Source organism: Gallus gallus, chromosome 31 (genome assembly GCF_016699485.2).
Source record: "Gallus gallus isolate bGalGal1 chromosome 31, bGalGal1.mat.broiler.GRCg7b, whole genome shotgun sequence".
In the NCBI taxonomy this organism is placed as follows: Eukaryota; Metazoa; Chordata; class Aves; order Galliformes; family Phasianidae; genus Gallus; species Gallus gallus.
The window spans coordinates 644484-668119 of NC_052562.1; the positions used below are offsets into that span (position 1 = coordinate 644484).

General features: G+C 48.9%; 2 protein-coding genes and 3 long non-coding RNA genes across 13 annotated transcripts in view; 3 read left to right on the forward strand and 2 right to left on the reverse strand.

Moving 5' to 3' along the window:
- Positions 1-21859, reverse strand: part of LOC121107855 — a 33505-nt gene extending 11646 nt beyond the window's left edge. For 2 of the 4 annotated variants that reach the window (XM_040654331.2, XM_040654335.2), the window contains exon 1: positions 18805-19030. In XM_040654331.2, the coding sequence (XP_040510265.1) occupies positions 18805-18943 (139 nt within the window). In that variant the 5' untranslated portion in view covers positions 18944-19030. Of the gene's footprint in view, positions 1-8934; positions 9671-13538; positions 13663-15875; positions 16513-16746; positions 16772-16852; positions 16949-17134; positions 17174-17945; positions 18240-18804; positions 19031-19143; positions 19252-21768 lie in introns of those variants that run through there. The other 2 variants (XR_005842257.2, XM_040654334.1) reach the window with 2 other exon arrangements.
- LOC101750771 overlaps positions 1-23636 on the forward strand; it is a 30647-nt gene that overhangs the window by 1639 nt on the left and 5372 nt on the right. Inside the window, exons 1-7 of one of the 6 annotated variants that reach the window (XM_040654457.1) lie at positions 11496-11660; positions 11994-12038; positions 12220-12513; positions 13304-13342; positions 13490-13585; positions 13659-13683; positions 13985-14040. In XM_040654457.1, coding sequence (XP_040510391.1) covers positions 11594-11660; positions 11994-12038; positions 12220-12513; positions 13304-13342; positions 13490-13585; positions 13659-13683; positions 13985-14040 — 622 coding nt within the window. In that variant the 5' untranslated portion in view covers positions 11496-11593. Of the gene's footprint in view, positions 1-11495; positions 11661-11993; positions 12039-12219; positions 12514-13303; positions 13343-13489; positions 13586-13658; positions 13684-13984; positions 14041-23636 lie in introns of those variants that run through there. The other 5 variants (XM_040654451.2, XM_040654456.1, XM_040654455.1 and 2 more) reach the window with 5 other exon arrangements.
- Positions 910-1853, forward strand: LOC107055463. The gene is made up of 2 exons (XR_003072771.3): positions 910-1502; positions 1704-1853. It is a non-coding gene; the product is annotated as an uncharacterized LOC107055463 (long non-coding RNA).
- On the reverse strand, positions 2202-3906 carry LOC107055458. Its single transcript, XR_005842315.1, has 3 exons — positions 3588-3906; positions 2917-2948; positions 2202-2801 (listed from the first exon to the last, which is right to left on the reverse strand). It is a non-coding gene; the product is annotated as an uncharacterized LOC107055458 (long non-coding RNA).
- LOC121107920 lies at positions 14524-15272 on the forward strand. The gene is made up of 2 exons (XR_005842319.1): positions 14524-14716; positions 15041-15272. It is a non-coding gene; the product is annotated as an uncharacterized LOC121107920 (long non-coding RNA).

Consider the following 23636-nt stretch of genomic DNA (forward strand, 5'->3'; position numbering starts at 1 on the left):
CCATGCATTTTTAAATCCAGCATAGATTACGTAATCAGATCAAAGGGAACTTACATCGTTCTATGTGTCTCAGGAGAAGGGCAGGCTCAGTGGGCAGCTTCCTATGGCTGCAAGCCCTGCCCCATAGCAATGCACTCAGGAGCCGTGTTCATGCAGAGGTGAGAGTTCGGGGGATACTCAGCCCATCCATTTGTCCCCCCAGGCCATGTGTCCAGATCCACGGAAGAGACAGCACATGCCGGTGAGAGGCTCCCCTTTGGTCCTGTTGACCCTGTCCCTTACTGTTGTCCTCATCCCTTCCCTGTGTCCCCATACCAGCACTACATCCCCATCACACCCCACTGTCTGCATCACCCTGCTCTGACCCCATCACATTCCCGTGTCCCCATCCTATTCATTAGTCCCCATCACTCCGCTTTGTCCCCAGACCCATACACCCTGTTGGGCCCCATAGTCATCGCTGTGGCATCAGTGGCTGCCACCCTGCTCCTGTCTGCAGCCTCCTGCTGGATCATCAAGAAAGGTCAGGGCTTATGGGCTTCTGGGTACTGTGTGGGATCCATGAGGCTGTCAAAGCTCTGATGTGGGACTCTTCTTCTTTCAGGTGCTTGTGGGAAGAGATGTTGTAGGTGAGCAGGAAGTGGCAGGTCTGGGTAATTGGTGGGCATCTGGGACCCTGGGGTACTGCTCCTTTTTCAGTGTGAGCTTTGTCAGTGGATTCCCTCGTGTAGAGGAGGGATTGCAGTACGATAGGAGATGGAGGCACTTTTCCCTGGGAATATCTCCAGTGGCCCTTGGATGCTTTGTGGAACCTCAATGCCTTTTCTCTCTGCTCTCTCTGTCTCTCTCCATGGTGCTGGTAGTGCTGAGGGAGCTCCTGCTGACCACGATTTGTACTGTAAGTTTCAGTCCCTTGCACCCTTCCTTTCTAGGCATTGAGTACAATGCAGAGATGATCCCAAATGCTCTATTTTCAGTCAGTATTATCTCCACGTGCTCATGACAATCAATGCTTATAAAGTTAATTTTTCAGGATATAGTCCCTATACTATTCCGGTATCATCTCTCTAAACCTCCTTGACAAATATGGTCTCATTCTCTTCACCCTGCTATACAGTCTCCACTCCTGTAGCTGACACTGCTGAGAATTTACCACAGTTTCACTTTCAAACTCTACACTGAGCGGACAGTGTTTCAGAGGAAATGTGTCTGTTCAGAGCACTTTTTTTGGGTGAGGACAATTCTCAGCAACAGAGCAGCCTCCACCCAATATCGTGCAGAAGCAAAACCCGCCTCCCTACAACACAGGGCATTTTCTTGGGGCTGCAAGGCAGACCTCAGGAGTCGCTGTAGGAAGCTGTTAAGGGTGATGATTTTGGCAGAGGATGCCCATGGGTGCAGTTGTGCTGGTGGCTGGGGAAGGTGTCTCCCCTGCTGATGGCTGGGCACTCATTCAGGATCTCCTTGCAGATGTCAACGTGGATGAAATGAGGAGAGTGAAGGTGAGTTGTGCTCTTGCAGAGGCCTGCAGGTTGAGCGTGCATTTTTTTGTCTGCAGAAGGCATGGCTTTGGAGGGGGAATGCCAGCTCAGATGTCACAGTGGCGGTGCTCTGGCTGCAGTTCCCCTCCTGCCACATTCCCATGGGGAATGCTGCATGGCCATGCTGTGGGACCACTGTAATTCCTTGTTTGTGTTTTGAAGGCCTCTGGAATACACAGCTCTGAAGTTTGTACATAGGACAGAATGTCAGAAAGTGAGAGGCGATCCACCCCTTTCTCTGCAAGAACAAGGGGGAAAGCACAGCAGAGGTGACACTTATCAATAAAAGCATGAAATCCTTCTGCATCAGAATGAAGTTTGTGTACTTCTTCTGTCTGAATGCACTCGGAGGGTGCCCATCTGTCCATAGGGGCTGTGACAGAATCCTTGTGCTTGGGGCTCATGGGAGGTATCAAGACAGGGCCATCCTGGGCATCTCCAGAGCTTCTTCCACCTAAAGCCACAGCAGTAATGCATAAGCGCAGCTCATCACTTCATGATGTCTTTGATTCAAGACCGTGGTGAGCTCGATGATGCAGCAAAGTGCACACAGATCTGTTGTTTTGGGTACAGATGTGGGGGTGGAGAAAAGAGCACATGTGTGGCTGTACCACACAGTCTGTGTATTTGTATGACATATCTTTATGCTACTATTTGGTATATCACTGATACTTTATTGATTTTTCAGGGGGTCCATACATAAGCAAGTCATACATCTTATTGGCTAGATGTAACAGGAGAGCAAAACCCATAAACCCAAAGAGCCCCATGTTCTGCCCCAAGAGCCCTCTGCAAGAAAACACATTGTTTGTGACCCAATCCCAGTGCCCTTGGCATGCTGCAGCCAATTGGACTCTTGTTGGTCATCTGCTTCACGGGAGGCTGGAGGGGAAAGGAAAGCCCTGTTATTACAGCTACAGCCTGCAAGCCCTGCACGAGAAGGCTCCAAGTGCCCTGGAAGGATACATGAACACTAGAGAAGCAGGCAGGAGACAATTAGCATAAATAAGAGCAGATATGGGGGAGCACTTGCTTGCTAGATGGCCTCTTTCCTCTTCATAATTGTTGGTGAGGTTTTCCCCCTCCATACTCTTTTTAAAACACTCAAATATGTTCAGCTCTTCGGATGGAACAATTTTTGGAGCTTCTGAGGAGAAACCACACAATTTTGGTAGCAGCAATAAGGGGAGATATTTGCAGAGGTCAGAGAGGAGAGTGTGATTTGCGGCTAGAAAATGCATCTCATGATTTGCTGTTTTTCTGCAAGCAAAGGGAACATAAGACAAGGAGATGCATGAGAAGGTGTATAAACAATAAAATTATATGTCTGGGGAAGATATCACTTTGGTTCCTGGGGGAAAGGGACCCAACTCACCTTGTCCCTTTGAAAGTGGACAACGGTGGCATCTGTTGGTGGAAAAAACACAGCATGAGTGCTCAGTACCCATTTGGGAAGGAGGGAGACCCATCACTGGTTTGGGTAGCAGATCCTGGGCTCTGAACTGATTGTCCATGCTATTTGGCCTCTCTATGAAGAAAGGTTTGGAGGGGCAGAGATGATGGGCTTTGCGGGCGTTTTCTCTATATTTGTGGCATTTTCTCCATTTACACAGCACATCTCAGCCTGCTGCTCTGCAGTGAAATTTGAGATTCAAACAGAGCAAGGTGCATGCACAGTGGGGTTACATCCTCCTCCGCAACCACAGCATCCTCCCTTTGTGGCTGCCCGCTCTTGCAGAACCATCTCTGAGATATTTTCCCACTGCTATCTGTGTACAAAGACACACTCTGCAGAACGGAGCTGAGCTTTGGGCTGGATTTGAAACATACAGCACAGGGAGGGGAAGTAAAGAAAGCAGAATCTGAAGTGTGAGACCCACTGTACAAGTGGGATTTGTAACCATGAGCACTGGGACAAAAGCACCATGGATGAATTGTCCCTTGATGAATGGGTTTTGTGAGTCCCATCAGGAAAGGAACAGGTGGGATTGCAAATAGGAGTCCATGGGAAGGGAATCCCCACGGTCAGGGGGGATCTGCACTTACACTGGATTTCTCCATAGTTGGTGGCTTCCATCTGCTGGCTGGGAATGTGCTGCTGCCTGGGGAGGAACAGGAAATGGATTTGGGGTGTGTATTTGTTGGGAAGTGTCCAGGATTGTTATGCACTGGAATGATGCCTCCTTGCACTGGGCATTGAGTTCGATCCAACCCAATGGAAATCTCTCATCCTCCATGCATCCATGTGCTATTGCAAATGATCCCACAAGGAAATGCTTCCTTCTGCAACCCTGTGGCAATCTCAAACTTCTATAAGTCCAGGGGATACTGGGGATATTCCCATGAGGAAATGCTTCCTTCTCTAGCACAGTGGCAATGACTCCTTGTCATGGGCGAACCCACTGAATGCTGCCCTGCACAAGGAGCACCCCAAAGTCCCAGCTGCCTTCAGACATCCCCTCCCGACCCCTTACTGCTCACCTTTGGCATCCCTCTCTGCAGGTACCTGCAAGAAAAAGAGTCCCACATCAGAGCTGTGACAGCCTCATGGATCCCCCACACAGTTCCCACAAGCCCTCACCTTTCTTGATGGTCCAAAAGGTGGCTGCAGACAGCAGGAGGGTGAAAGCTAGTGATGTCACCGCAATGACTGTGGAATAAGGCAGAATGCAGGGTACTGGGGACAGAGCGGGGAGATGAGGACAGGGAGGAGTTTTGGGGTTTTTGTAAGTATGATATGGTCAGTGGGGGGTGATACTGACATTGGAGCAGTGATGGGATGGAGATACAGGCGATGTTTGGGGAAAATGGGGAGGGATGGGGACAGTAGGAATAAAGGGGAATACCTCACCTGTGGGTGCTCCACCTGCTGTGGAGATGGACAGATGGCCTGGGGGGACAAATGGATGGACTGAGCGACCCAGCGCTCCCGGCTTTGTCAGGACACGGCCGCTGAGTGCACTGGTATGGGGCAGGGCATGCAGCCTTGGGCAGGTAACCACAGAGTCAGCTCTGTCCAATGGGACATGTGGGCTGCTGTGGGATCTCTGCAACCCAGGGAATAGATTATCTAACTCTAATGAATTATGAATTGCCTGTCAGAGATGCAGATGTGCATTGTTTGTTACTGCAGCACAACTCCCTCCTTTCAGTTACTGTGAAAGTTAGAAAGGACTAGTATGTTCCTCTGTGTGTATGGGAGGGCAGCATCCCACCAGCAAGACTCCATCCTGCATCTCCCCTCCTGCCACCATCCAAAGGCAGTTTTTGTTTCTGCATCCCATTTCTGCACCACAGGATGGAGAGAGAGACCCTTCCAGAGCCCACTTCTCTCTATTGTATTTCTTGATGCTCATGGGACATCCATGTGGTGTTAATTCCCCCCATCCCATGTGTGTCCATCACCCTGGTGTCATGTCCCACCTGCGACATGTAGGTCCAAGGGAGTGCTAAGGGGAGAGCTCCTTAGCCAATTGCTCTCGTTCCTCTGCTGGTACGCACACGTGTATGTCCCACTGCTTCTTGCAGAGATGTTCAGCAGCATGCAGTAGATGACCACGTCCTCTTGGGCTTTCATGTTGTCCACCTCCATCCCATCCTTGCAGAAGACAATCCGGGTAGCAGGTATTATCTTCCGAAGGAAACAGTGAGCCAGGACGACTTCTCCTTCCTGAGCTCTGGAAGTGCTAAGGACCAGGACTGGAGCCTGGAGAGTACCTGGAGAGATGGCACAGGGATTCCACCACAATCGTTAGTTGCAAAACACACTGCACTCAATGCGTGGAGAATCTGCTCTCCAGGGGTGGATAATGGGAATACGGGGGAAAACGATGCCTTTCTCTCTCCCCATCTCCACCCCCACCATGTCTTCATTTTCTGGACCCATTCTCACACTCACCATCAGTCCTGGAGCTACAGATGTCCCAGGTGTTCACACCAGTACCTACACCGCGGGACAGAGAGAGTCTTGTTTGGAGGGACAACGTCCTGCTCATCCACATGTTCCCCGCCCATGTCCCCAGTGTGATTGTATGCACCATCCCACCTGCATGTCTCCGTATTGCTTCTTTTCTGTGTCTCTGAGCCAGCTCGGGTCCATTTGTATTGTGTTTGCTGCTTCAAGTACAGTCCCCTATCTTTCTAAAGCACACAGCATTCCCATCTCTCATATTTTTGGAGCATGTCTCCATTCTGCACCGGCTTCACTTCTACCTATTGGCACCATCCCAAGCCTATTTCTGGGAGATTTCCTCCTCTTCAGAGAGTTCTTTTCTCCCCACAGCATCCCCAACTCACCGACCACCAGCAGCAGGAGGGCAGGAACAGAAGGACTTGGTATGGACCATCCCGCTTGCTCTGTCTCCTCCCAACCTCTTGACCACCCCCAGTCTATCACAGAGTCCTAAAAGAGAACAGTTTGATTTGAACGGGACCTTAAAGTTCATAGAATAAACCTCGGAACCATAGAAGCGAAGGCCTCCATCTGTCTTGTCCTTGAGCTCCTCCAGGGCTGGGTCATGCACTGCTCCTCTGGGCAGCCTGTGCCAGCGCCTCATCACACTGAATAAAGAATTTCCTCCTAGCATCTAACCTTATACACCCCTCTTCTAGTTTGAAACCTTGCTCTTTATCCTACCACCATCCAACCCTTTAATCAGTCACAGTCCATATTCTTTATAATCTCCCTTTAAATATAAATCTGTGGTGCCAGGCAGGACATTCCTTTTGTATTTTCCCCATCTTACTTCTGCTCCTTTACTCTTTTGTCTCCAGTCTCAGCCCCATCTCACTCTTTTGGGAGCATCCCAGCAGTGAGAAGCCTGGAAGCAACCCAGTGCCTTAAGTGCTGCTACATACTCTCCATCACCTGCACTCTTTGCACTCTGTAATACTGTTGTTGTCACCACAAGGAAATGTAATTTCATTTACATTCCTTGCAGCAAAAGTGAACCAGTGTCTCTCCGCAGTCCTCTGTCCCACAAGACAGAGTGCACAGTTGAGAACTTGTCCCTGCTTGGATGTAGGGCTGATGCTGAAGTCAAGGGGCAGGGCAGGAGCACGGCTGCAGTTCTGCCGTCTGTGCTGAGAATGGAGGAACTCAGCCACCAGGAGCTCAGACCCTGCATCTGCCCATGGAGATGATCAACAGAGGGGCAGACACAACCTGTAGACCCACAAACATGGCCATGTGCTGAGAACTCACTCTGTGGTGAGCAATGAAACTCCTGCGTGCTCAGAATCAGCCTGTGCTATTTTTGTATCCCCCTTTCTTTGCACTCTCTGGCCTGGCCAGACTACAGCTTCCTGCACACAGTAATGCCTCTTCTGTTTAGGAAGGAGAACTTTCCTCCCACACAAGATTCACCCGACTGCTGCCTCAGAAAGATGTATTTCTCCGTGATGCTTTGCTTGCGTGGAGCTGGGCTGGAAGCGGCACTTAAAAGAGCAGCAGCTGCACATCTCCAGTCTGAGGGACCAAAACCATAGAGGTGTGTGAGTGCAGAGGGCTGATGGGCTTATCTTGCACCAAGTCTTTAGAGCACTCTCTCAAGTGCTGCCATATTTGATGTACTTTATCTCAAGGCAAGATGAATTATTAATCTCCTACTCAACCTGAGTCCATAGGTAGGGAATGTGAATGGTTAACACGTGTTGCTGTGTCTTTTGAGATCTTCCTTACTTGTCTTGCCTGCCTTATCTACAAGGCTTACAGTTTCACTCAGTTCCTAGAATTCTCAGATGCTGAGTCTCTTCAGTCACCTGGATGGACTCTGCACTTTGGGTTGAATTTTTGATCAATCAGCAAAACGTAAAATCATAACACAGACTCAGACTTTGCATAAAGGAAATGTGAGACTCTTGCAAAGTGCATGGAAGAAGATGCTGCTGGACATGATGCTGCCCATGAATAGCCCACTGACATAGGATGGATATGGGAGTTCTTGTTGTTTATTGCTATCGTTCTGCCAGGGGGCAGGAGCAGGATATAAAAGTCACACCTGCCCCAACTCGCAGGGACCTCCGGGCACCTTTCATCTTTCACATCCCTTCTTGAATGATCTCTGAACATCGATTCATGGATTGGGTGTGTATTTGGAAACAAGAAGTGATTTATTTCACAGTCAGTAGTAAAGATTGTTTTAACCATATGCCCACTTCTTTGCCTTTGTGTCCTTTGGCTTTTACTTCTATGTCTCACCGAGTGCAAACCTTCCATCTTTCCGAGATCCATCCATCCATACAGATTCTTACCTGAATAAATACCTGTCTGCCACAGACCTATTCATTTGTCCCCATTACATTCAGGCAGGCTTGAGTCTGGTAAGCCCAGACATACACGCTTGTGAATATTTAAGACTTCTATACCCCTGTGTGAACAAATTTGAATGTCTTGTTGAGGAATTTGTGGTCCACACAGAAATCATGCAACTGCCATGAGACTGGCCAAGAGATAAGGAAACTCAAAAACCATACAGAGCTCTTGAGAGCCGAAAGCACAGCCTTACCAGTCTGCAGAATCCAACCATACGTGGGTGTGCAGCTCACTACTGGAATTGCTTTCACTTTCACTTTTGTTCTGCTTTTTAATCAATTGCTGACGTGGCGACAGAACAGAACCAATCTGTGTGACACAGAGGCACAGAAGATTTCCTTAGTCCTCGGAGCTGGCGAAGCACTGACCACTGAACAGAATGTCAAGTGAAGGGAATTGGTAACTTCTTGGAAAAAGGATTATGATGCACTGTCCATACTGCTTAGCACCGTAACTCTGGTTCTAGCAGGAGAAATAGCAGAGTCTGAGTTTGAACACCCACAAAAAACATAGTTAAAGAATTGCTGTGTTGTTACTTACTTTGCATGATCAACTCTCAATTTTTAACTACTTCTAGCTTTAATTAATGTACATTGGTATGATATACTGACAAAAAATAAACATCAAATAAAGTTTCCCTCCCAGCTTTTTACAAACACATTGTGAGGATCAGTGGGACCCATGGCCAACCACAGGCACAACTGTAGTAGTGCTTGAGACCAAAAAAACCTGTATTAGAGCACAGATTCAAGAGCCAAACCCAAATTTCAGTGGAATATCAAAATGCTAACTGTAGCTGCAGAAGCTTCAGTGGACTTGTGGGTATGTGGATGGATGCACCAGCTCATTACAAGTGGCTCACTGCTGAGTTTCATCAACGGAGCAAGATCTGGGCCCATCCCCACGTGGCTCTCCAGAATATGCAGTTTACCTAAGCACTCTCTTGGAACAGGCATTCTTCAGAAACATAAAGTAACAGGAGGCAGGGCTTTCCCAAACTTTAGCTACATTCTGTTAGAGGAGAGGGTAGGTTGGGGGCTGTGTGACAAATAGGCTCAACGGCTGCACTGACATATGTCTTGCCTAGGTGTCTACACCACGCTAGGCCTCAGTGTTACAATTCCATGACCTGGAAAACTCATGAAGATTAGAATGCCAGGCGGGTGCTCATTAAGAATAGAACACCAGGTTATGTGCTCATTAAGAGCAGACAACCAGGTGGGTGCTCACAGCTACTGCCATTCACACCAACAGTTTCCCCCATCCCACGAGTCTCCACAATCTCAGCATGGATTTGGATTCCATGCCTCAAAACAGTACATGAAACAGTTCAGCAGTCCATTCACTGTCTCCGCTTTGTTTGAGCTTCTTCAGATTAGATGATGGCATTGTGGATGCTGATGCAGCAGTCTCTCCCTCTTCGATCTTTGATTCTACATTGCACAGTCCTTCTTATTTCAGTAACACCATGCCCATGGCTAATATATTTTGTAATGTAACACATGGCAATCACAAATGTGAGCAAACAAGAAGTGCACGCAAGCATTAATACCGTCATGGTTAACAAGGGTCTTGCATTGCCTCTTCTCATAACCTGTATACGTAGATACAGAGAATCCAAAGATGACAAGGATGGGATTATCCACTGAGTCTGAATACGATGTTCTTACCTGTGGGCGTTGGAACCTTCCCACGTACAAAAATTCAGTGGTGCTTTGAGAATGGGAAGTACATGTCGTGTTGGTGGCAGATCAACTAAGACTGGTTTTCATGAGTAGTGAAGGGGCTTTACCGGATCTTTGCTTTCTCTTTTTCCCTGCAACAAGGAGAAGGGTTTGTCAGGAGCTATTGGAAAAGAGCAGATATTTTGTATAGTGTCAAGACCAATGTCTTGGGCTTTGATGGTATTCCTCTTTGAAATAAATCCTTCTGTTCTCCCACGGTGCCTCAATTGTCTGATATTTTCTCCCCTTCTGATGGGCGTACATTCTATGCTTTCCCGGATGGAGTACAGTTCTATCGCGATTTATTTTTACCACAGTGATTGGGTATCAGGTATAGATCAAAGTACCATGTATCATTAGGACAAACCTGAGCCTTTATTGTTGATATGGTTATAGGCGACACTAATTGGATTTCCTTTTCAGAGTCTTTATTGTTCTTCAGATTTCAACTGCTGACGGTACTTGGGAAACAAAGAATAATACAAGTGCCAAGTGTTTTTTTGCTCACTGCTCCTAACGGTGCACTCCTCACCGTGAGGAGGTGAGGCACTGGAACAGGTTGCCTAGAGATGTGGCTGGTGCTCCGCCCCTGGGGACTGGACTCGATGGCTTACACAGGTCCCTTCCAACTCTAAAGATTCTATGACTCCATGATTCTGTGACTGTGGAGACCAGGTGGTGTGTGAACCACAGAACCTAGAGTTGAGGGGTCAACCCTGCGCTCCAGGGATGCCGACACACCTCAATCTTCTCGTCTCCTCTTTCTGTCCCCATTCAACTCCAATGTCCCCATAACATCACAATGTGTCCATCACTCCCCACTGTCCCTATCTCTCCAATCAGTCCCCTGGAAGCCATGGTCAACACGGTGACAACAGTGGTAAAGGCTTGTGAAAAAGGGGGGGGGGGGAATGGGACCCTGGGGAGCTCCTTGGGCAGGGCAGCATTACCTGTGTGATCAACCATGGAAAAAAGGGATTACCCTGGGATTGGAGAAAGAAGCACTCCCTCATGGGAACATCCATGACAGCCCCTGGACACGTGCATGATGAGGGATTGCCATGGGGTTGGACTAAACACATTGCTCAGTGCAAGGAGGCATCATTCAAGTGTATATCAATCCTGGGCCCATCCCAGCAAGCAAACACCCCAAACCCATTTCCCATTCCCACACAGAGAGCAGCACATTGCCAGGCAGCATTTGGAAGGCACCGGCTGTGGAGGAATCCAGTGTGAGTGCTGGGCAACCCATATCCACGGGGATCTTCTCGCCATGAGCTCCTGGTAGCAACCCTGCTCATTCCTTCGTACATGCTGAATGCATTCATCAAGGGAAAATTTCTCCACAGTGCTTACAACCCATGACTCATGATGAAAAATCCCACTTGAATGGGGATGGAGAGAACTTGACCTTCACCCCTTCTTGACCGGACAAAATGATCTGTGGCCCTTCTCAACTGGAACACAAGCAATGAGCTCCTAACTTATGGCAGTACTGTGTCGGCTTCTTTAATTCTGTGCTTATACTGTTTGTTTGTTTGTTTGCTTGTTTTGCTGGTTTTTACAATTCTATAAGTGATTCCATGCCCTTTAATGTCCCTTTCAACCCAAGCACCTCTATTTTATGGCTCTTTGGCAGGCTGGAGATGAACAGGAGCTTGGGAGGGGACAGAGACAAGATAGCTGACAAAAAGAGATAAAACGGACGCTGCATACAGAATGAGGTCACACTCAGTAAGAAGAGGTGGGGAAAAGAGGGAAAAGGGAGAAGTTTCCTCCCCCCAAGAGACAGGAAGCACGGCCCCTGCTAAGGGCTCTATGTGTCCTGAAATAAAAGCAGGGGCTCTGCAGATGCGAGAAATGCATCATGGGCTGCATCACAGCCTCTCGCTGTGACTAACTCTCTCTCAGCTGCAGAAACACACAGCACGTGTCCTAGGCTCGCAACACAAGCCTGTGACCATCTGCACCCAGCTCACAGCAAAGCAGGAACCGTGAGGAGAGACCTCCTAAAGATGTGCGGGCAGGTGGGATGGGCCATGCCGTGTCCTCATGTCCATGTCCTCCTGCTGCTGGTGTTTGGTGAGTTGGGGCTGCTTTGGGTAGCAGGGAACCCTGCTTGGAGGAAGAAGCCCCGCACAAAGAGGCTTGAGATGGTGCCGGGGGTGGAGGTAGAGTACGTGTGGGATGGAGTCTTGCACCAAAAGCATGATTTTTGAAGTAGAGGAGACTGCATCTGGAAAAGAAAATCCATCCCAAATGGATTTAGGCTTGCTCAAATGGAGACAGTGGCGATACAGGAAGGGGATACACTTGTGGAGTGATGACTGCTGAAGACTGGAGACATGGACAGAAACATGTGGGTGTGCAGGACACTGTCCCTCTAACCAAACCCCTCTCTGCTCCACGGTGCAGGTACTGCTGTGAGCACCCAGGACATCTGCAGTTCCACAGCTGATGGTGAGTGTGGGAATTGGTCCAGAAAATGAAGACATGGTGGGGGAGGAGATGGGGAGAGAGAAAGGCTTTATTGCCTCTGAATTCCCAATATCCACCCCAGGAGGGCAGATTCTCCATGACTTGGAATGCAGTGTGTTTTGCAGCTAATGATGCTGGTGGAATCCCTGTGCCATCTCTCCAGGTACTCTCCAGGCTCCAGTCCTAGTCCTTAACGCTTCCAGAGCTCAGGAAGGGGAAATCGTCCTGGCTCAATGTGTCCTTCAGAAGATGGTTCCTTCTGCCCGAATTGTCTTCTGCAAGGATGGGATGGAGGTGTACAACATGAAAGCCCATCAGGATACGGTCATCTACTCCGTGCTGCTGAACATCTCTGCAAGAAGCAGTGGGACATACACATGTGGGTACCAGCAGAGGAACAAGAGCAATTGGCTAAGGAGCTCTCACCTCAGCACTCCCTTGGACCTGCAGGTCACAGGTGGGACATGACACCAGGGTTGTGTGGACGCAGGGGATGGGGAGTAATTAACACCACATGGATATCCCATGTGCAGCAAGAGGTGCCAATAGAGAGAGGATGGCTCTGGAAGGGTTCCTGTCTTGATCTTATGCTGCAGAAATGAGGCTCTGCAGTGCCCAGGTACATAAAGCAGGCGCCGGGTTTGGGCGTGGTCCCTTTATTGGGTAAGGATGCTCCAAGGGTTATTCCAAAAATGTTCTGAGAATGCAGAAGGGAAACTGGGGTGATTTCCAGGTGTGAGGTTGCTCCTTTTTGTTTGATTTCCTTTGCAGCAACGAGATGATGCTGTGGCCATAGTGTGAGGATGGGCAGATGTTGGTGTGCTTTGGGATCCGTGTGCCTCTACCTGCATCAAAGCCACCAAAAAGAGCCTTTGGATGGTGTCAGGAGGGGAGATGCAGGATGGAGTCTTGCAAGTGGGACGCTGCCATCCCATCCCATAGAGGCAGAGCTACATACTAGTCCTTTCTTATCCACAAGGTCAAGGAAAGGAGAGAGTTGTGCTGCAGTATCATACGGTGCACAGTTGCATTTCTACCATGCATTTCTAAATTCATCATAGTTTAGATAATTGATCATCAGAATGGCAGAAACCCCATGTCAGCCCACATGTCTCAGGGGACAGAGCTGGCTCTGTGGGCATCTTCCAAGGCCTACATACCCTGCCCCGAAGCAGTGCACTCAGGAGCTGTGTCCATGCAGAGCTATGAGCACTGGTGACACTCAGCCCATCCATATGTCTGTCCAGGTCATGTGTCCAATTCCACGGCAGGAACCATAACTGCAGGTGAGGGACTCTCCTTTGCTCCTACTGACCCCATCCCTTCACCTTTTCCCTATCCCTCTCCTCTTTTCTCATCTCATCGCTAACGCGCTGTAACACCCCAACTTCTGCGTCACTCCCATCTGACCCCATCACCTTCTGTGTCCCCAGACACCAACACTCCTCTGAACCTCACAGTCATTCATGTGGTATCACTTACTGTCAACCTCCTGCTGTCTGCAGCCACCTTCTGGACCATCAGGAAAGGTGAGGACTTGAGGGGACTGTGGGGGATCCATGAGGCTGCCACAGCTTTGATGTGAGACTGTTTTTCTTACAGGTGCCTGCCGGGAGAGATGCCGAAGGTGACAAGTAAGGCTGGGAGGGGACGATTGAGAGCATTTGGGAACTTGGGGAAGTCCTTTTGCAGGGCAGCATTATCTGTGAGTTCCCCCATAAGAGGAAGGGACTGCCATGGTGTTGGAGAAGGAAGGATTTCCTCACGGTAACATTACTGATAGCACGTGGATGCCTGGAGGATGAGGGATTGCCGTGGGGTTGGAGTGAATGCAGTGCCTGATGCAAGGAGGCTTCATCCAAATGAATAACAGTCCTGGCCCCCTGCAGCAAACATCCACCCCAAATCCATTTTCCCTTAATCCACAGGCAGCAGCACGTTCCCAGCCAGCAGGTGCAAGCCACCGACTACGGAGAAGTCCAGTGTGAGTGCTGGGCACCCCTTTTCCAAGGGGACCCCCTTCCCTTGGGCTCCCATTTGCCATCCCACCTGTCCCTTTCCCGCTTGGACATGCAAAAACCATTTCTCAAGAGTCAGTTTCTCCAGGGTGCTTTCATCACAGTGCTCATAGTGACAAATCCCATTTGCACAGTGGGTCTTACACTTCAGACTCTACAGTTCCCCTCACTATGGTGTTTGTTTCAAGCACAGACCAAAACTCAGCCCTGCACTAGAGGATATTGCTGGGTACACAGACAGCAGTGGGGAAATATCTCATAGATATTTGGTCTCCAAGTGCAGGCAGCTGCAAAGGGAGGATGCTGTGGTCGGGGATGGGGGATATAACGCCACCACACCTGCACCTTGCTCTGTTTGCAGCTTGAATTTCATTGCAGAGCAGCAGGCTCAGATGTGCTGTGTAAATATAGACAATGCCTCAAATGATGGGAAAATGCCCCCCCCAAAGCCCAGCGTCTCTGGTCCTCCAAATCTTCCTGCAGAGTGGTGCAATGGGGGTGGACAGTCAGTCCAGAGCCCCGCGGGGTCTGCTGCCCAAACCAGTGGTGGGTCGCCCCCCTTCCCACATGAATACTGAGCACTCATAGTGTGTTTTTTTTTTCCCCACAGCCTCGACCGTTGCCCACTTTCGAAGGGACAAGGTGAGTCAGGGCCCTTCTCACCCAAAACTAAAGTGATATGCTCCACAGAAATGGCATTATCATTTTGGTACGCTTGCTCATGCATCTCTTTACTTGCACAAAAACTGCAAATCACAAGATTTAATTTCTGAGTCACAAGCCACTCTACCTCAGTCTACGGCAAATGCCTCCCCTTGTTTTTCGACCCAGATCTGCTCTGACTTTTGCTAGCTGACTCCTGCCTGCTTCTCCAATGCATGCAGCTCCCTCCAGTGCTCCTGGAGCCTCCTTGTGAAGGGCTTGCAGGCTGCAGCTGCAATAACAGGGCTTTCCTTTCCCCTCCAGCCTCCCGTGAAGCAGATGACCCGCAGCAGAGATGCATAGGCTTCAGCATGCCAAGGCAACCAGGACTGCGTCACGGCCATTGTGTTTTCGTGCAGAGGGCTCTTGGGGCAGAACATGGGGCTTTTGGGTTCATGGGGTATGCTCTCCCATTATTTCTAGCCACTAAGATATATGACTTGCTTATGTATGGACCACCTAGAATATCAATAAAATATCACAGCTATTTTAGAGACATCGGCAAGTGCTGAGCTGTTGTTATGCATCATCAAGCTCACCACGGTCTTGAATCAAAAGCATCATGAAGTGATGAGCTGCGGTTATGCATTACTGCTGTGGCTTTAGGTGGAAGAAGCTCTGGAGATGCCCAGGATGGCCCTCTCTTGATACCTCCCATGAGCCCCAAGCACAAGGATTCTGTCACTGCCCCTATGGACAGATGGGCACCCTCAGAGTGCATTCAGACAGAAGAAGTACACAAACTTCATTCTGATGCAGAAGGATTTCATGCTTTTATTGATAAGTGTCACCTCTGCTGTGCTTTCCCCCTTCTTCTTGCAGAGAAAGGGGTGCATCGCCTCTCACTTTCTGACATTCTGTCCTATGTACAAACTTCAGAGCTGCGTATTCCAGAGGCCTTCAAAACACAAACAAGGAATTACAGTGGTCCCACAGCATGGCCATGCAGCATTCCCCATGGGAATGCGGCAGGAGGGGAACTGCAGCCAGAGCACCGCCACCGTGACAACTGAGATGGCATTCCCCCTCCAAAGCCATGCCTTCTGCAGACAAAAAAATGCACGCTCAACCTGCAGGCCTCTGCAAGAGCAAAACTCACCTTCACTCTCCTCATTTCATCCACGTTGGCATCTGCAGGGAGATCCTGAATGAGTGCCCAGCCATCAGCAGGGGAGAGACCTTCCCCAGCCACCAACACAGATGCACCCGTGGGCATCCTCTGCCAAAATCATCACCCTTACAGCTTCATACAGCAGCTCCTGAGGTCTGCCTTGCAGCCCCAAGAAAATGCCCTGTGCTGTAGGGAGGCGGGTTTTGCTTCTCCACGATATTGGGTGGAGGCTGCTCTGTTGCTGAGAATGGTCCTCACCCAAAAAAGTGCTCTCAACAGACACATTTCCTCTGAAACACTGTCCGCTCAGTGCAGAGTTTGAAAGTGAAGCATTTCTTAATTCCCAGCAGTGTCAGCTACAGGAGTGGAGACTGTATAGCAGGGTGAAGAGAATGAGACCATATTTGTCAAGGAGGTTTAGAGAGATGATGCCGGAATAGTATTGGGACTATATCCGGAAAAATTAACTTTATAAGCATTGATTGTCATGAGCACGTGCAGATAATACTGACTTAAAATACAGCATTTGGGATCATCTCTGCATTGTACTCAGTGCCTAGAAAGGAAGGGTGCAAGGGACTGAAACTTACAGTACAAATCGTGGTCGGCAGGAGCTCCCTCAGCACTACCAGCACCATGGAGAGAGACAGAGAGAGCAGAGAGAAAAGGCATTGAGGTTCCACAAAGCATCCAAGGGCCACTGGAGATATTCCCAGGGAAAAGTGCCTCCATCTCCTATCGTACTGCAATCCCTCCTCTACACGAGGGAATCCACTGACAAAGCTCACACTGAAAAAGGAGCAGCACCCCAGGGTCCCAGATGCCCACCAATTACCCAGACCTGCCACTTCCTGCTCACCTACAGCATCTCTTCCCACAAGCATCTGAAAGAAGAAGAGTCCCACATCAGAGCTTTGACAGCCTCATGGATCCCACACAGTACCCAGAAGCCCATAAGCCCTGACCTTTCTTGATGATCCAGCAGGAGGCTGCAGACAGGAGCAGGGTGACAGCCACTGGTGCCACAGCGATGACTATGGGGCCCAACGGGGTGTATGAGTCTGGGGACAAAGTGGAGTGATGGGGACTAATGAATAGGATGGGGACACGGGAATGTGATGGGGTCAGAGCAGGGTGATGCAGACAGTGGGGTGTGATGGGGATGTAGTGATGGTATGGGGACACAGGGAAGGGATGAGGACAACAGTAAGGGACAGGGTCAACAGGACCAAAGGGGAGCCTCTCACCGGCATGTGCTGTCTCTTCCATGGATCTGGACACATGGCCTGGGGGGACAAATGGATGGGCTGAGTATCCCCCGAACTCTCACCTCTGCATGAACACGGCTCCTGAGTGCATTGCTATGGGGCAGGGCTTACAGCCATAGGAAGGTGCCCACTGAGCCTGCCCTTCTCCTGAGACACATGGAATGATGTAGCTTCCCTTCGATATGATTACGTAAACTATGCTGGATTTAAAAATGCATGGCAGAGATGCAACTGTGCACTGTATGATACTGCAGCACAATTCTCTACTTCACCTTGTGGATAAGAAACGACTAGTATGTTGATCTGTCTCGATGGGATGGGATGGCTGCATCCCAATTGCAAGACTCCATAATGCATTTCCCCTGCTGCCACCATCTAAAGCCTCTTTTAGGTGGTTTTGTTGAAGGTGGAGGCACCCAGATCCCAAAGCACACCAACATCTGGCCATCCCCACACTATGGCCACAGCATCGTCTTCTTGCTGCATAGGAACTCACACGGTGAGAAACCACCCCACACTTGGAAATCACCTGAGTTTCCATTCCTTATTCTCAAAACATTTTTTGAATAACCCTTGCAGCATCCCTTCCCACAAAAGGGATTGTGCCCAAACCCTGCACCTTTTTTTTCTGAGCCTGGGCACTGCAGTGCCCCATTTCTGCACCACGGGATGGAGAGGGAGACCATTCCAGAGCCCACGTCTCTCTATGGCATTTCTTGATCCAGAAAATCTATGTGGTGTTCAGTCCCCCCATCCCCTGCGTCCGCACAACCCTGGTGTCATGTCCCACCTGTGACATGTAGGTCCAAGGGAGTGCTGAGGGGAGATCTCCTTAGCCAATTGCTCTCGTTCCTCTGCTGGTACACACACGTGTATGTCCCACTGCTTCTTGCAGAGATGTTCATCAGCATGGAGTAGATGACCGTATGCTGATGGGCTTTCATGCTGTAAACCTCCATCCCATCCTTGCAGAAGACAATCCGGGCAGCAGGAACCATCTTCTGAAGGACACATTGAGCCAGGACGACTTCCCCTTCCTGAGCTCTGGAAGTGTAAAGGTACAGGAGTGGAGCCTGGAGAGTACCTGGAGAGATGGCACAGGGATTCTACTGGCATCATTTCTGGGAAACCAGACTGCACCCAATGCATGAAATATCTTCTCTCCTGGGGTGGATAATGGGAATAAAGGGGGAGACGATGCCTTTCTTTCTTTCCATCTCCTCCCCCACCATGTCTTCATTTTCTGAACTCATTCCCACACTCGCCATCAGCAGTGGAACTGCAGATGCCCTGGGTGCTCACACCAGTACCTGCACCACGGGACAGAGAGAGTTTTGTTTAGAGGGACAATGTCCTGCTCACCCAGATGTTCCCACCCATGTCCCCACGGAGGACTAGGCACCATCCCGTCTGCCTATCCCCATACAGTGTCTCTGAGAAAGCTCAGGTCCATTTGTGGTGCGTTTGCTGCTTCAAGTACTGTTCCCTATCTTTCTAAAGCACCCAGCATTTGTAACTCACGTAGTTTTGGAGCACGCCTACACCCTTCACCTACTGCACCATTGCCCTCAGCACCATCCCAAGCCTATTTCTGGTGGGATTCCTGCTCCAGGCATGGTTCCCCACTTCACACAGCATCCCCAACTCACCAACCACCACCAGCAGCAGGAGGGCAGGGACACGAGGACACGCCATGGTCCATTGCGCTTCCCCCAACATCTTTTGGAGATCTCTTCTCACAGTGCCTGCTTTGATGTGAGCTGGATACAGATGGACACTGGTTTGCATTGCAACCCCAGGACCTGTCCTGTGGTATTTTTCTAGCTGACAGAGTTACCCACAGCGAGAGACTGTGATGCAGCCCATGGTGCATCTGTTGTGTCTGCCGAGCTACCGCTTTTATTTGGGGACGTCAGACACCTCATCATGGTCTGTGTTTCCTGTTTCTTAAAGGGAGGAATCTTCTCCCTTCTCCCCCTTATGCCCACCTGATCTTGCTGATCATGCCCTCATTCTGCATGCAGTGTCCCATCGGTCTCTTTGCGTCAGCTCTCCTCCTTGCTCTGTTTTCTTGCAACCTCCTGGCCATCTCCAGTCTATCACAGAGTCATCAAAGAAAATGGTTTGATTTTGTGAGGACCTGAAAGATTATGCAGTTAGCCATAGACTCATGAAAACCTACGGCCCCATTTAACCCATCCTGGAGCACCTCCAGGCATGCACTGCTTCAATGGGCAGCTGTGCTAGTGCCGCAACACCCTCAGAATCAAGAATTTTCTTCTAGCATCTAAACTGAATCACTCCTCTTTCAGTACAGATCCTTTCTCTTTTTTCCTATCACCATTAAACTGTGTAATCAGTTGCTGCCCTTGTTTATAAGCTCACATTAAATACAACATCTTGTTGCTTGACATGGCATCTCTTCTGCATTCTACTCCATCTCCCCCCTGTGTCCATGCTCCTTTGACTCTACTCTCAGCCCCATTGCACTGCACCCTTAAGGGAACATCCCAACAGTGAGAGGCCCAGAAGAAAACCAGTGCCTTCAGTGCTGCTACACACTCTCCACCACCTGCAGAACTCCACCCGCAGAAAGCAACTTTCCACTCAGTATTACTGCTGTAATCACCACAAGCAATTATCACTTCAATTACAATCTCGGCAGGAAAATTAACCTCTGCCTCTCCCCACTCCTCTGTGGGGAACTCATCCACTGTGAACTCTGCCCCTGCATCTGCCCATGATGCAACCTGTAGACCCACAAAACGCGGCAGAGCAGGACCACGGCTGCAGTTCTGCTCTCTGTGCTGAGAATGGAGGAACTCAGCTCAGGCCCTGCATCTGCCCATGGAGATGATCAACAGACCCACAAAACGTGGCCATGTGCTGAGAACTCACTCTGTGGTGAGCAATGAACCTCCTGCGTGCTCAGAATCTGCCTGTGCTATTTTTGTATCCCCCTTTGTTAGTCTGGCCAGACCTCAACTTTGTGCACACAGTAATGCCTCTTCTGTTTAGGAAGGAGAACTTTCCTCCCACACAAGATTCACCTGACTGCTGCCTCAGAAAGATGTATTTCTCCGTGATGCTTTGCTTGTGTGGAGCTGGTCTGGAAGCGGCATTTAAAAGAGCAGCAGCTGCACATCTCCAGTCTGAGGGACCAAAACCATAGAGGTGTGTGAGTGCAGAGGGCTGATGGGCTGCAAAGAACATCACCTCTTTGCACGGCATGACTGCAGTTGCTTTGCTCTGGGCTGAATGACGAAGACAGACCGAGTGTTTCCATTCAGGTGGGAAGGGCTTTAGGTCTGTGGGGCAGGATTCCCCCTGCGTTTGTCCGTCTTCCAGCTGGTTTTTGATGAAAGGTGCTCTAAGGTGCCTGCTAGCAGCACTGAGTGTGTCCTTATTCCTCAGGAAGAATGTCACTGCTCTGAGTCCCCCAGCTCAGGGCAGTTACTGCATGGCACAGATGAACAGAGAGCAAAGGCAAAGGCTCGGATTGTGTCACAACCAGGCTGTGGTCCAAACACCTACAATGAATCCCAAAAGCACTTATGGGATTTTTTATCAAAAATGCTCTTCAATTTCTATTCCTTCTGCTAGTGCAGAGAGCTCCCATCTGGTGATTATCTTGCACCAAGTCTTTTGAGCACTCCCTCAAGGGCTGCCATATTTGATGTACTTTATCTCAAGGCAAGATGAATTATTAATCTCCTACTCAACCTGAGTCCATAGGTAGGGAATGTGAATGGTTAGGATGTGTTGCTGTGTCTTTTGAGATCTTCCTTACTTGTCTTGCCTGCCTTATCTACAAGGCTTACAGTTTCACTCAGTTCCTAGAATTCTCGGATGCTGAGTCTCTTCAGTCACCTGGATGGACTCTGCAGTTTGGGTTGAATTTTTGATCAATCAAAACGTAAAATCATAACACAGACTCAGACTTTGCATAAAGGAAATGTGAGACTCTTGCTAAGTGCATGGAAGAGGATGCTGCTGGAGATGATGCTGCCCATGAATAGCCCACTGACATAGGATGGATATGGGAGTTCTTGTTGTTTATTGCTATCATTCTGCCAGGGGGCAGGAGCAGGATATAAAAGTCACACCTGCCCCAACTCGAAGGGACCTCCGGGCACCTTTCATCTTTCACATCCCTTCTTGAATGATCTCTGAACATCGATTCATTGATTGGGTATGTATTTGGAAACAAGAAGGGATTTATTTCACAGTCAGTAGTAAAGATGGTTTTAACCATATGCCCACTTCTTTGCCTTTGTGTCCTTTGGCTTTTACTTCTATGTCTCACCGAGTGCAAACCTTCCATCTTTCTGAGATCCATCCATTCATACAGATTCTTACCTGAATAAATACCTGTCTGCCACAGACGTATTCATTTGTCCCCATTACAGTCAGGCAGGCTTGAGTCTGGTAAGCCCAGACATACACGCTTGTGAATATTTAAGACTTCTATACCCCTGTGTGAACACATTTGAATGTCTTGTTGAGGAATTTGTGGTCCACACAGAAATCATGCAACTGCCATGAGACTGTCCAAGAGATAAGGAAACTCAAAAACCATACAGGGCTCTTGAGAGCCGAAAGCACAGCCTTACCAGTCTGCAGAATCCAACCATACGTGGGTGTGCAGCTCGCTACTGGAATTGCTTTCACTTTCACTTTTGTTCTGCTGTTTAATCAATTGCTGACGTGGCGACAGAACAGAACCAATCTGTGTGACACAGAGGCACAGAAGATTTCCTTAGTCCTCGGAGTTGGTGAAGCACTGACCACTGAACAGAATGTCAAGTGAAGGGAATTGGTAACTTCTTGGAAAAAGGATTATGATGCACTGTCCATACTGCTTAGCACCATAACTCTGGTTCTAGCAGAAGAAATAGCAGAGTCTGAGTTTGAACACCCACATAAAACATAGTTAAAGAATTGCTGTGTTGTTACTTACTTTGCATGATCAACTCTCATTTTTTAACTACTTCTGGCTTTAATTAATGTACATTGGTATGATATACTGACAAAAAATAAACATCAAATAAAGGTTCCCTCCCAGGTTTTTACAAACACATTGTGAGGTTCAGTGGGACCCACGGCCAACCACAGGCACAACTGTAGAGGCGCTTGAGACCAAAAAAACCTGTATTAGAGCACAGATTCAAGAGCCAAACCCAAATTTCAGTGGAATATCAAGATGCTAACTGTAGCTGCAGAAGCTTCAGTGGAGTTGTGGGTATGTGCATGGATGCACCAGCTCATTACAAGTGGCTCACTGCTGAGTTTCATCAACTGAGCAAGATCTAGGCCCATCCCCATGTGGCTCTCCAGAATATGCAGTTTACCTAAGCACTCTCTTGGAACAGGCATTCTTCAGAAACATAAAGTAACAGGAGGCAGGGCTTTCCCAAACTTTAGCTACATTCTGTTAGAGGAGAGGGTAGGTTGGGGGCTGTGTGACAAACAGGCTCAACGGCTGCACTGGTATATGTCTTGCTTAGGTGTCTAGACCATGCTAGGCCTCAGTGTTACAATTCCATGACCTGGAAAACTGATGAAGATTAGAATACCAGGCGGGTGCTCATTAAGAATAGAACACCAGGTTATGTGCTCATTAAGAGCAGACAACCAGGTGGGTGCTCACAGCTATTGCCATTCACACCAACCGTTTCCCCCATCCCACGAGTCTCCACAATCTCCGCATGGATTTGGATTCCATGCCTCAAAACAGTGCATGAAACAGTTCAGCAGTCCGTTCACTGTCTCCGCTTTGTTTGAGCTTCTTCAGAGTAGATGATGGCATTGTGGATGCTGATGCAGCAGTCTCTCCCTCTTCGATTCTACACCCCACAGTCCTTCTTATTTCAGTAACACCATGCCCATGGCTAACCTATTTTGTAATGTAACACATGGCAATCACAAATGTGAGCAAACAAAAAATACACACAAGCATTAATACAGTCATGGTTAACAAGGGTCTTGCATTGCCTCTTCTCATAACCTGTATACATAGATACAGAGAATCCAAAGATGACAAGGATGGGATTATCCACTGAGTCTGAATACGATGTTCTTACCTGTGGGCGTTGGAACCTTCCCACGTACAAAAATTCAGTGGTGCTTTGAGAATGGGAAGTACTTGTCGTGTTGGTGGCAGATCAACTAAGACTGGTTTTCATGAGTAGTGAAGGGGCTTTACCGGATCTTTGCTTTCTCTTTTTCCCTGTAACAAGGAGAAGGGTTCGTCGGGAGGTATTGGAAAAGAGCAGATATTTTGTATAGTGTCAAGACCAATGTCTTGGGCTTTGATGGTGTTCCTCTTTGAAATAAATCCTTCTGTTCTCCCACGGTGCATACGTTTGCCTCAATTGTCTGATATTTTCTCCCCTTCTGATGGGCGTACATTCTATGCTTTCCCGGATGGAGTCTAGTTCTATCGGGTTTATTTTTACCACAGTGATTGGGTATCAGGTAT